A 13,978-nucleotide genomic window follows, 5' to 3' on the forward strand; every position below is an offset into this window, starting at 1 on the left:
GTGTTTTCAATTGTTCAGGCCTTGAATGGACTCAAGGTATGCCATGCAAATACAAGCCCTCCTTTCCTTCTACAAACCTGTCTGCCTCCAGCTCCAATTCTCATGCCAATCAAAAGTCCTACTTTTGCACTTCTGCTGCAATTGTCAATTACATCACAGATTTGGTTAGTAGAAAAATGTTTTTTAAATCAACGTACTAAAGCATGAATACATAGAATCATCCAAGGGAGAATTTTGTCCTAAAGACTAGAAACATATTCTATATTTTGACTACCCACTTCCCATCCCAATTGCTTTGTTTTCTAGGGGAAATAAAATTAATAAAATAGCACTACTGAAAATTCTCTAGACACCACAGATGGTCTTAGACATTAACCTACTTCCATCTACCATCACTAAACATATATACCTGTCTGGTGGGTTATAAAGAATAACAAAAGTTTGTTTACAGAATGTATCTTAAACATTTCAAATACGGAATTGATGGATTGTTAATTCTTCTAACTAGACAGAAAACTGAAGAAAAAAAGCTAAAATTTATGTGATTTATTTTCTGGTATTAAATTACACTCATATTCCTGGAACAAACTTTATATAATCATGATTTGGTTGGATTTAGTTGGCTAATATTTTATTTAGGACTTTTGCTTCTATCTTCAGAAATGAAAGGATCCTGAGTTTTTCATATTCTGTCTTTACATTATATTGAGTCAAAGTTTTATTAATTAACTTTTTAAAATTTGTTGGGAGCATTTCCTCTTTCTATTTTTGAAATAACCGGGATATAATCAGGATTATCTTTGTTTTGAAAATTTGGTAAAATCCACCTGTAATATGTCCCAGTCTAGGATGTCAGGGGGTAGAGATATCTTTACCATTTCAATTACACTAATGTTTGTTTGTTTTTAATTTTTAATTTTAAGTTTTAAAGAAGTTTTAGATTATGTAAATGTTACATAAAAAATATAAGGGATACCCATATGCCCCACCCTCTCCCCTCCCCTACTTTCCCACATTAACAACATCCTTTATCAGGTTTTTATTCTACTCAAAATTTCTCCTTGTGCCCATTTGATGTTTTAGCTACAAAGTTTTCTCTGAGATTTTCCACTTACGAGAACAAAGCTGTTCATAATATTATCATAGCAGTTTGATATAGTTAGGAATCTCAAAAATAGATACTGGATTATGTTTATAAACTGCTAAGTATCTGGGTGTGATTAAATTATAATTAGGGCTTGATTGGGCCATGTCAGTAGGGTGTTGAGTCCCCACCCTTGGGTGGGTGGGGACTTACAAATAAAAGACATGGCAAATGACAGAATTGGAGGGTTTTTAACGTTGGACTTTTGATGTTGGAGTTTAATGCTGAAGTCTTAAGCTGGAACCCCAGGAAGTAAGCACACAGAGGAAAGAGAAGCAAGCCTCGGGAAGAGAAGAACCCAGAGCCCAGAAAGAAGCAAGACCTGGGAAGAGAGGAACACTGAGCCCAGAGAGAAGCAAGATCTGGGAAGAGAGGAATACAGGAAGCCTGAACCCTGGCAGATGTCAGCAGTCATCTTGCTCTAAAACATGGAAATAGACTTTGGTGAGGGAAGTAACCTATGCTTTATGACCTGGTATCTGTAAGTTCCTACTCCAAATGAAAACCCATTATAAAAACCAGGCAATTTCTGGTATTTTGCTTCAGCACCTTTTTGGCTGACTAATACAATTAACTTATTTGTGAATCTGTTATGCTTGCATTTCCTTCCTCTCTTTAGGGATGGTGTTAGGAAAATTGATTTGTCATAAGCAGAAAAATAAAATAGGATTACTAATATGCATCATGTAATCCAAGTGGATTAAAGACCTAATTAGGGAAAGCAGAGCTATAATACTGATTGAAAAATATGTTAACACAAATCCTTGTAATCTAGAGTTATAGAGAAGTTCCTTTAATAAAAAACTCAAATGTACAATTCATAAGGAAAACATACTGATGGATTTGAGAGAATAAAGTTAAGAATTTCTGTTCAATGAAAGCTACTATAGATAAAATTATCAGACATTTGTCAAGCTGGTAAAAATTTTTTAAATAAGTAAACTTGGCAAGTGGTTAACATCTGGAATATACAAAGATTTTACAAATTCCAAAGAATAGATAAGTTCCAATATTAAGAAGTGGGTAAAAATGGGAAATGCATTGAAAGTTAATATGAATTAACAAGTATATTAAGGGATGCTCAATGCTTAACCTCCAACAGATTCACAAAAATTACACGAAAGTTATTATTGAGCTGTGGGAATTGGCTGCTCAGGTACACTGCTAGTGTGAGTATGCACTGGTGCAGCCATTGTAGAGAGCACCCTGGGCATTCTTAGAGGGAATGGATATGACCCAGTAATCCATTCCCGGGAAGCATCCCAGAGAAACTTGAGCCCAGGTTCATAAGGGGACAAGGACAAAGATGTTCATTGTAGCAAGGTATGAGAGGCATCTGGGTGTCCATCAGTACAGGAATGGGTAATTAAAATGTGGTATATGCATACAGTAAAGTATTGTGCAACATTTAGATGCAATGAACTAGTTAGTTATATACACAGCAGCATGGGCTTATCTCTAAACGTTGACTTAGAAACTACAATCAGAATGAAGGTTACAATATCATACCACTTTTCTAAATAAAAACAGATGCATATACAAAATAGCACCATATATGTTTCAAGAAATCATATTTATCTAAAGATACATGTGAGTTCAGAATTTAAATGCAATGGAAATAGCACCTGTAGTGGGAAAGCTGGTAAATAGAGGCTGAAGAGCAATACAACAAAATTAAAAAAATAGGAGATGCTTTGCATGGGTGATTGACAATGTGCTAAAAATTAGGAAGTATGATTAGCTCAGCAAACTGCACCAGAGATTACAAAGGTATGTTAGACAGCCACAATCCCTGTACTCTGTTACTTAAACAGGAGAAAATGTTACACACAAACCAAACTATATATAAATACCCTCCTTGCTTCATTACTTACTGTCCCAATGCATCATTTTCTTAAGGCAGTCTTTACAATTTTCCTATTATTCTCAGTATTCTCTATCTATCCAGCAACATTCTTCAAGATACAACTGAAGCTCCATATCACTCTAAAATATTTCTAAATTGTTCCTGTCAAATAAGTGTCTTTCTGAAACCTAACATTTTCATAAGCTGTTTTACAAAAATTTAAGACTTAATAAAATGTTGTCATCTATTACTCTGAATTGTCTTACCCAGAGACTCCTCTATTAGACTTCAGCTTTTTAGAGAGCATAGACTTCTTTGGAGTCTCCCATTATGCCTGTAATAGTGCTGCTAATACAAGAAGTTCTCAATGAATATTCAGTTGATATTTGGAATTGTGGTGGCAAGGGATGGGTAGGTGGGACCAAACAGAAATTTGAAGAAGCTACACTTTTGTATCTGGGAGTTGGTTTTTAAACTGCAGAGAATAGAGGTTCCTTTTGGAACTGGAGAATAGAGGTAGAATAATTGCCATCACATTTGAATGGAAGGAAAAGAAATTTGCTTTAGGTCCCTTTCCTTTTCAAGGTCCACCATTCTTTTCTCATAATTCTCTTGTCCAGGCCATCTTTCTCTCAAAAACTGGCACCCTACCTATCTTTGTTTTCTAATTTTCCCAGGCCATGATGAATTATCAACATTTTTACCCTGAACACTTAAAGAATTTTGTTTTTACCTCAATCTAAAAAATAAAATGAATGATTGCCAATTCAGACTGTTCTTCCTCAATCTAGAAATCTGCTCAACAGTCCTGCTTTAGTTTACTAAGCTGCCAAAATGCAGATACTTTTAACAATGAGAATTTATTAATTTACAAGCTTTGAGGATGAGAAAAGTGCCCAAATCAAGACGTCATCAGGTGATACTTTCTTCCCAAAGAATGGCTGGCTGGTGATCCTGAACTCCTCTGCCACATGGTGGCATCTGGCTGGCTGGTGATCCTGAACTCCTCTGCCACGTGGTGGCATCTGGCTGGCTGGTGATCCTGGACTCCTCTGCCACGTGGTGGCATCTGGCTGGCTGGTGATCCTGGACTCCTCTGCCACGTGGTGGCATCTGGCTGGCTGGTGATCCTGGACTCCTCTGCCACGTGGTGGCATCTGGCTGGCTGGTGATCCTGGACTCCTCTGCCACGTGGTGGCATCTGACGGTCTCTCCTTTCTCTTCCAAGTTTGGTTGCTTTCAGCTTCTTGCTTCCCTGGCTTTCTCTCTCTTTGCCTAAGTTTCATACTCTCATAAAGGATTCCAGTAAGAGGATTAAGACCCACTTTGGACCATACCTTAATTGAAGTAGCCTAATCCAAAGGTCCTACTTACAATAGATTTACACCCACTGGAATGGATTAAACTTTAAGAACATACTTTTCTGGGGTCCATACAGCTTCAAAACACACAATCCCCTTCTCCAGATAGAGAGATGGGCCTGTGATGGAGGAAGAAATTGGGTTATGTACTGATTGCTCACAGGCCACCACCCTAGCGACCAGGTAGGCCCTGCAGACATTTTAACTTCATACTTCTAGCTTTCAAAACTGTGAGACAATAAATTGCTGTTGTTTTAAGCTATCCAGTTAATGGTACTTTGTTACAGCAGCTCCAGCAAACAAAGACAGTGCCCAGGTTTAGGGAAAAAGGACTCTGACAGATACGGACCTCTTTCAGTCACGTGCAGATTAGTTCCCATGCTTGAATTTCCTCATCAAACATAATTTTGCATTACCCCATTAGCTATCAGGCTAACAAACTATTTTAGTACAAGGATGAATAAACGTCCTGCCAGGGTAGGCGAAGAGCTGAAAAAACTGGCGGAAGGGCTGGGTTTCACTTCTAATTTTTGCAGACTTTCATGACGAGGAAGCTGTTTTCAAGTGCTTAAACCAACGGTGGTTCCACGATCCCAGATAAAAAGTATGATTTCTTTCTGAAGGGGAAACAACGTCTTAACTTTATGGAGCTCTGTGCCAAGATAAAGTCTAAGGAATTCTCTCAGGTACAGCGGGTTACCAAGTGGTAGAAAATGGAATGTGTGCTGCATATACGTGTGCAGGACGTTTGCTCGGATTGTTTGCTTAAAGAGCATTTGCTGGGAGGCATAGGCGAGAAGACAGAATTTCATTGATTTATGTGAAGGTCTGGTGATGGGAAGCCCATGAGGTGCTGTGATACTCTAAAGGCGCGGAAAACAAGCCTGCAGTCGAACAAAGGCGCGGTGGGGTGGAGAACTCAATCTATCGCCACTTAGGCTTCCCAGGAGAGTGCAGGAGAGCAGCGAACAGGGAGGCGGCTGGGCGGCGGCCCCAGGAGCCGCTCCCTCCCCCAAGGCCACGCCCCGTCACCGGAGCCCCGCCCCTGTCCGCGCTGGGCCAATGGGAGCCCGGAATGTTAGCTGGTGGGAGGCACGGTCGGGTTGCTACAGCCGGAGCTGGGCGGCGGCGGGCGCTGCGGGAGGAATCGACCCGGACTCTGGGTGGTAGCGCGATGGAGGGACTGGAAGGTGAGGAGTGAAGGGATGGGCTGGGCTTCTCGAACAGGCCCTAGAGAGCTGGGGGCACTGATACCAGTAGGAGGGAGGCGAGGGCAGGTCCGGAGCGGCGGACCCAGCTGAACCCCCGCCGCGCTGCCAGAGGCCCGGGTGGGCGGAGGCTGGAGAGCCCCCCGCCGCGGTGGAGCTGAGGACTCTTGGGCGCCCGGACTCGGACGGTTCGGCTGGGGTTTACCTCCCTAAGTCTGATCCTGCCTCTGGACACGCCTGCAGGTCCCTTCATACCATTTTCTGGTCTTACCTGAAGTCCCCAGTGTCCTTTAGGTAATCACAGCCCCCGGCCAGTTTTAATTTTCTTTGCAAATTGGACTCTTCTATAATATCCACAGCTTTTCTACCCCCAGTTTGTGCTGGGGCCCCGCGGAGTGTGTTCAGCCTCGACCTCCTGATATCTTTTCCTTAGCTAATCGCTTTCTCATTTCTACAGCATCTTTCAGAGGGTGTCAGAGCATCTCCGGAGAAAGTGTCATTGGACAATTTGAAAGCCGGGACAATAGATAAGAGAAGGATTTAATATGATTTGGTTCCTTATCTTTGGATTATCCTTGTGCTGTAACCATCCATGACTCCAGATTTTGCTTTGTTCTCAATTCTTTCACTTTTTTTCTGTTCTCAATCCATTTCAACGTGTGTAAAGTAACATTTGCTTAAAAACAAAGGAAAAAAAATAGCCAACCAGCATTGCAACAATAGTTTCCAGATTTTTTTTTAGATTGTGATTAATCCTTATGATACGCATGAAGGACAAGCCTTTAGAAACGAAAGATTCTGTTCTCTTGATTTAACTCGTATTCCCCCCCAATTTACATGGATTCAGATGGAATTAAGAATGTGCAGAGGCATTGAATCAAGTATATTGGCACATGTTGTAGAGTAAAATATTTCATATGCTGTGAAGTGAAAAACAACTGGAAACATTTTTCAGTGACCTAAGCTCATGAAAAAGCAAATGCAATAATAAGGGTATGAGAATATTTCTTACTTTTGCTCTGAGATGAACGCCCATAGTAAACATTTTGGGGATGATAGATTTTAAAAATTCTGATAGTTTTCTATTTGTAGGCAGCTGCAATATACTGTGCTCTGTGGACATCTTGGTATTTTCTTTATTCATTTTAGGCAAATCATCCAAGTTTCCACGAAAGAAGGTATTGTAATGATAATATTCCTTACTTTCAAGATCCTTTGTTTAGAGGACTCCTGTAGAGACAGTTGATTTTTTATAGATTTAAAAATTTGCAGCAATACAGCATAATGGTTAGGATCATGGGTTCTGGAGTTCTCATAGGGTGTTCAAATACACATGAAGTGCTTTAGAACAGTTCTGCAGGTTTTCATTATGCTATTCAACATTTGTAATTAAGGTAAAGGTCATTGATTTTCACTTTTAAATCCTTAGCACACTAAAAATGTCTGAAATAAAGTAGGTATGCAATAAATATTTGTTGTTCAATGAATAAAAATTTGTTTAATGACTGTCTATGATGGACACCATGCTATCCCCCAGGGTTGCAATAGACATTACTATTGAATACTTTAAAATATATAATGGAAATCTATAATACTCAGTTACATGGGGGAAGAAATACATGGAATCTGATGTAATAAGGTACGTTATGATGGGCATATTTTATGGATCCAGCTTTGATATTTCATAGTAAACAGTATTTGCTGTTTACTCTCATGTATTTTTTAAAAACAAAATTAGGTGTTTTTATTAACTATGATTAATTATGTGTTCTGTTAGTTTCATTAACCATGATCTGTTTAATTGCAATTAATTAGGTTGAAATTGCCATTTTTGTAGGGCAAAACAGTTGACTATTGGTGAGTTTAGCTAATTAAACGTACTAAAATAAAAACTGAGAATTTTCTCTTGAAGTTAGGACAGTGTCTTTTTAACAACAACAAAAAACATTAACCTATTAAATCACATTTTGCAAGGATTAAAACTTTGGGTTTTAAGATTACCATTCATTAATTCATTTATCCATACCTTCATTAAATAAACATTCATATAGAGATTGATGAGACAATTTTTCTGCCCTATTGGAAGTTAAAATCTAGCACTTTGAAGGTGCCTAATAAACATTATATTGCAGTTTCTGGTGGAAAATCTTCAAGAGTAGGCCATATATATGCCATAGTAATTGTACCCTTTGACATTAGACTCATCTACTTCAAATCAGTTAGCAGACTAACCTTGGTTATACAATAGAAAACAAATGACCCTTGAAAAATTATATTGTAGATAATCTTATTCTTTCTTATAACTTTTAAATTATTTACATATAGATCATATACCATATATAGTATTTTTGGTTTTCAGGGACCTTTATGTTTTCTGTGCTGCCAAGAGATGAATTCCTAGGCTGGACACTATTTCAAAACCAAATATAAGTTACTGCTCATGATTTTATATTTATATGTCTGCTCTCTTGCATTATGTAGATAATCAGAGCAACTCCCTGGTCTATCTAGGGACAATAGAAGTGGTTCTAGACTTGGGAGAGTTCCAGTCTCTTACGTTTTATCTGTAAAACAGAGGAGTAATAAAATCTAAACGGATTCTATCCTTATGCAGGGTAGTGTTATTCCTTTAGAGCATCCTGAGAATTGTGGCAAAAGTTGCCTATTATCCTTCTTTTGACTTCTGAAATTATTAAATTTCAGTACTGTCCTCTAAAACTTGGTTAGAAATCTGGCCACTCTTCACCAGATAGCCCCTGATCAATTTGAAGATAGCCATACTGTCTCATTAGGATTTATTTTGTCTTGTTTTCCCTAAGTCTAAACATATACTAGTTTACTGAATAATACTTCATCTTTATTAATTTACCTAGCATTCATTTTATTTTATCTATTTAATTTTAATTTTATTTTTATTTCTGAGACTAATGCCAGTTATGTTAAAAGCCAGTGTTGGGGAGCAGATTTGGCTCAAGTGGTTGAGTGCCTGCTTCCCACATGGGAGGTCCCGGGTTTGGTTCCCTGGTACCTCCTAAAAACAAAAACAACAAGCAACCAACCAAAAAACCAACTCGGGGAAGCTAATGTGCCTCAGTGGTTGAATGGAGGCTTCCCATATACAAATCCCAGGTTCAATCTTTGGCCCCAGTATCTCAAAAAAAACAAACAAACAAAAAAAAACAGTGTTTTGCAGAGTTTTGTGTTTGAATCCTTCCTCTGATTCTTTTTAGCGCTCTGATTTGGGCTATTTACTTAATCTGAACCTCAGTTTCCTCAGCTATAATAAATAGAGCAGTTAAATACTTCCTTACCTCAACAATATTAAGTATTAAATGAGGTAACATACCTAAAGCATTTAGCAAAGTGCTTGGTACATAGGAGTACCTCAGTACATGTTTATTGGATGGATATCACAGTAGTGTGTTAGGAATTTAATAGTGGCCCAGTCCAGTTAAGTTATAGCATTCATGGCAGGGATTGGTACTCTCTTATCCTATGGCAGCAGGATAGACTGGAGAGGAGAGAGGTGACAGACTGGAAATATATATACATATATATATACATACGTATATATATGTATATATGATGAGGACATGAAACTAGGACAAAAGTATTAGGAATTAAAAAGTGAGGATAGATTTAAGAGACATTTCTGAGATAAAAAGGTGAAATATCACTGCTGATTATGAGAAGGAAAAGGAATCAAAGATGAAGCAGCTATGTAGCTTGGAGTAGAACAGGGGTTCTTAATAAGGGGTCTGTGAGCTTGAATTGAAATTCAAAAAAAAACATTCTTGTGGGGACTGTTAGTGTGGATGTGATATACTTATTAAATAATACAAATATAGTGTGCCCTTAGTAAGGGGTCTGTGGTTTTCACCTGATTGGCAGAAGGGTCCATGGAACAAAAAAGGTTAAGAACCCCTGGACTAGGAGGTGATACGTTTAACTAAGAGGAAGATCAAGTTTGAGGGATGAGGTAATGAGTTTGACTTTAGAAATGTTGTATTTGTACAGTACTTGGGAAATATCTGGTAGAAAGTTCTCTTAGAAATTTGGAGATATCTATGTGGAGTTTTTAGTTTAAAAATCATCATTATGTAAGTAACATCAAATGGATGAAATCACCCAGGGGAACCATATTTAACAAAATGAGTAAAGAAACAGGGAAACTGATGCTCTAGGGTTAGGCAGTAAAGTAAATGAGGTAGGGTGGAAGGGAGGAGGTCTTTAAAGAGGTTTAAAAATGGACTAGAAAAAGAAGTGGGGGGAGAAACTAATATTTATTGAATAGTGAATATGTACCAGAAAAAGCTTTTAGTACTTCGTTTTCCTTGGAATTCTAAGTACTTAGCTTGTAAGATCTGAAAAATTTGGGTCTAGGAGAGAGAAATATCATTGAAGCCAAAAGAGAACAGACTTTGAACCTGGAAGGGATTGTCATTAGTACCTCATACTATAGGAAGGTCAAAGAGAAGAGGGTTCAAAAGAGAGCTTTAAAATTGACAATTAGTAGATTCTTAAGGTCTCTGCTTTGATATTCCTTCCTTAAAGAAGGCTTTCCTGATCCTGCCTACCTGCCAGACTCACATACATGCAGCCTTATGACCGTCTCTCTCCTTTTATCTACCTTTTTTTTTCAAAGTAGCACATGTCACCACCTGACAATTTATTTGATTACTTTTATTTATTTATTTTCCTACCAGATGAGGATAAATTCCCCCTTCCTACCACTATTGCATCCCTAGCTCTTCAAAAGTTCCCTCTCATGATAGGCACTCAATAAAGACTTGTTGAATCAATGAATGGATCTATTTTAGTAGTAGTTAAGCCTCATTTGTCTGTGGTTCAGATAGATACTGAATGAGAGGTAGGGAAGAGTTAAGCAGTAAATATAAGTCAGTGTTTCAGAAATTCTGCTGCTCAGGACACAGTCCTAACTGTCACTTAGGGATTGTTATGGATTGAATTGTGTTTCTCCAAAAGACATGTTCAAGTCCTAACCCCACTTCTGTTACCAAAAACCATCTTAGTTTATATCAGCAGAAACATTGCCAACCTGGACCAAAAGGGACAGAGATGGGATGAAGTAAGGGAAGAATGACTTCTACGGTAGAACCATAATTCAGACGTCTGGTCCAAAGGGACCTATTCAGGCCAAGTTCTTTGAGGGTGAAGCTGCCACTCCAGTGTTCAGGGAGGATGGAGCTGCCAATCCAGCATCCAGCCACAGATTACTCAAGGCTTGAAATCTAATGGTATTTGCCCTGTTGGGTTTTGGACTTGTTTGGGACCCATGGCCCCTTTTTCCTTCTCATTTCTTCCTTTTGGAATCATGTTCTCCATGTGCCTTTCTCACCATTTATTTTGGAAGCAGATAACTTGTTTTCCAGGTTTCACAGGTCCACAGGTGGAGAAGAATTTTGCCCCCAAATGGACCAGACCCATAGGTGATTTAGATTAGATTTTGGACTCTGAGTTATTACTGAAATGGCTTGAAGCTTTTGGGATGTTGGGATGAGGTGAATATATTTGACATATGAGAAGGATGTGGCTTTTTAGGATCTAGAGGGTGAACTGTTCTGGATTGTCCCCCCAAAAGATAGTTTAAGTCTTAATCCCTAGTTCTGTGAATGTGAATTTATTTGTAAATAAAATCTTTGAAGATGTTGTTTGCTAACATGAGGCCAAACTGGATTAAGGTGGACCCAGTTCAATATTTTGTGCCCTTACAAGGAGAGGAAAATAATAATACCGTGTCCTTATAAAGAGAAGAAATTTGGACCCAGACAGAAAGAGACAGCCATGTGACAGAGGCAGAGATTAAGTATGCTGTCCCAAGCCAAGGAATACCATGGATTGCTGGCCATCCACCAGAAGTCAGGGGAGAGGCATGAAACAAATTTTCTCTTTTCAGAGAGATCATTGCCTTTACTGACACATTGATCACCTTGATACTGAATTTCTAGCCTCCAGAACCTTGTGAACACCTAAATTTCTAGTTGTTTAGCCAACTAATCGGTGGTACTTTGTTACAGCAGTCCTTGCAAACTAAGTTTTAGAAGAATTCCGGATGAAGTAAGTTTGGGGAAATAGTGGCATACTAAATCTCTCTCTCTCTCTCTTCAACTGAAGAAGTTCTGCTTTATGGAAACCCATTTAACTTTGTTTAGTGTAGCATTTTACAGACATTTGACCATGGAACAAGGTATGTGAGGGTGTTGGTGAAAGTAGTAGAAATGAAGTCAGGTTCCGACTGGGTAGGAAGGGAAGTGCAGGGATGGGATGAGGAGAAATATGTCACTCGGAGATCAAGCAGGAGTCTTAGAGAGATGGAAAAGATGGAAGTCTGTGATGTGTGTGTTGAGTAGATTAAGTGTGAATGTTGGAATATTGAAGTCTCCTAGGATGAACTGCAAAAAAAAAAAAAAAGTGAGCTATTGTAGGTTTTATACCTGGAAGTAATTAGATTTTTGGAAGGATCATGGGAAGTAAATGGTGTAACAGATGTTATGTGCTTCAAAAGAGAGGTTTGTTGAGTCTTAAAGGTTGAATTCCGATGAGCAATTATAGAAGACTGACCAGCAGTGAGGAAATAGACATATTTCATTCATTTAGGATTGTCACAACTGCTTTTAGATAACAGTATATTCTTTCACATCACTTGAATGGTAGTATTATATAAAAATAATATTTCAAGCCTTATTATCATGCAGGTTTTGACTTTGCTAAATATAGCAAACTCAAAACAAAATCAACAGTGTGTGCAGGATAAATTTTGTAAGTTGAAACTGACTTTTTGAGAGTTCCCACTTTATGTGCTTGTTTCTTCCTATGAATTTGAGTGCTTCTCTGCTGCAATAACCATCCTTCTGAATATCATCTCTTGTGTCAGTAAGTTGCAAAATTTGCTAGTTTTTCTGCTTAGGAGAGATTAATGGAATTTGTGTTCATACCCTGGAGAGTAGTATATACATAGTTTTTGTATAAGTTGTAAAGCATTTTTATATATGATATTTGAATAGATCTTCTCAAGTTTCAAGGTAGATTGAGCAGATATGATCGTCAAGTCACAGATGTTAAACTGAGGCTACCTATGATTCTATGATTAGAAATAATATCCTTCTAATTGTGGTGAAGACTTTCCAACAAGGAGAGAGATGTCAGGTTCTTTGCTACAGGTCTTTGTAGATTCTCAATTTTGTATGTATACAAGTGGGAATAATTTTCTCAACATACTGCTCACTACCCGAAGCATTCATTCTACCTTCTGCATTTGGTTTAATTATTTTTATATATGACACACTTTAAAAATTTAAAAATGAAGGTATCATATTGTTTTTATACTTTTCTTGTTAATGTGTTCTTGAAGTACATTTTATTAAATGTTAGAAATAAAAGGGGGCCACATATGTCATTTAACCTAACTTCCTTGTTTTATAGAAAAGGAAATTGAACCATGGAGAGGTTAATGTCATGTCTTTTAATGAATACCATTAAAACAAAATGTGGCTTTGTGACTATAAGGTCAAAGCTTCTTCTCATGGTCAGTTGGTAGAAGTTCTCTCCAGTAGATCTTGATGCCAATACATATGACATGCCATATTTTGTTATTCATAGGGCTGGGCTGGGCTCTGTAGCCAGCTAATTCAAGAGGGAATTATAGATATTTATCTTAAAGTAGTTTCTTTTAAAAAAAGATTTTCTTTTTTTGGGGGGGGGGCATAATTGTTTTTATTTTTATTTTTTCTAAAGACTTATTTTATTTATTCCCCTGCCCCCTTGCTGCTTGCACTCACTATCTGCTCTCTCTGTCCATTTGCTGCATGCTCTTCTTTGTCTGCTTGTCTCTTTTTGTTGTGTTACCTTTTGTCCTAGCTATCTGTGGTGCTGGCCAGCTTGCCTTCACTAGGAGGCCCCAGAATCGAACCTGGGATCTCCCATATGGTAGAGAGGAGCTCAATCGCTTGAGTCACATCCGCTTCCCTAATTGTTTTAAATGCATTTTCTTTAATGCTGTTTTCTCTGTGCTTTTAATTGTAATGATTTTCTTTTCCGTTAAAGATATTTTTAAGATGTCTGATAACTTGTGGAAGTTAATTCTGAGAGTTGAATTTTATCATATGGTTTCTGTTATAAGTTTTATGTTTCTGTATAAAAAGTGGGAGGTGATTTGGTTCTCCCATTTATTTAATGTTAGCTTTATGAGAACATTGGTTCTGTTAGTCTTGTTCACACTTGTGCCACTATTACCTGGTATATTCTTGGGGCGCAAGTAGGCATGCAATTATTATTTGTTGAATGAATGAGTTACATTATTTCCTTGTGTTTTCTTTTTCTCAATAATTATAAGTTATAAATTAATTCGTATGAGGCTTTCCTTTTTCATCTATAGATAGTAAGATATACTTAAAGTAAA

The 13,978-nt window shown here is 37.9% G+C and overlaps 1 protein-coding gene across 2 annotated transcripts in view; it reads left to right on the forward strand.

The window, feature by feature from the left end:
- Positions 1–5,421: 5,421 nt before the first annotated feature.
- ZC2HC1A (zinc finger C2HC-type containing 1A) overlaps positions 5,422–13,978 on the forward strand; it is a 52,529-nt gene continuing 43,972 nt past the window's right edge. Inside the window, exon 1 of one of the 2 annotated variants that reach the window (XM_004477906.3) lies at positions 5,422–5,541. In XM_004477906.3, coding sequence (XP_004477963.2) covers positions 5,427–5,541 — 115 coding nt within the window. In that variant the 5' untranslated portion in view covers positions 5,422–5,426. The remainder of the gene's footprint in view (positions 5,542–13,978) is intronic. The other variant, XM_004477907.3, reaches the window with a different exon arrangement.

The sequence above is a fragment of the Dasypus novemcinctus genome, chromosome 14 (assembly GCF_030445035.2).
Source record: "Dasypus novemcinctus isolate mDasNov1 chromosome 14, mDasNov1.1.hap2, whole genome shotgun sequence".
Taxonomy (NCBI): domain Eukaryota; kingdom Metazoa; phylum Chordata; class Mammalia; order Cingulata; family Dasypodidae; genus Dasypus; species Dasypus novemcinctus.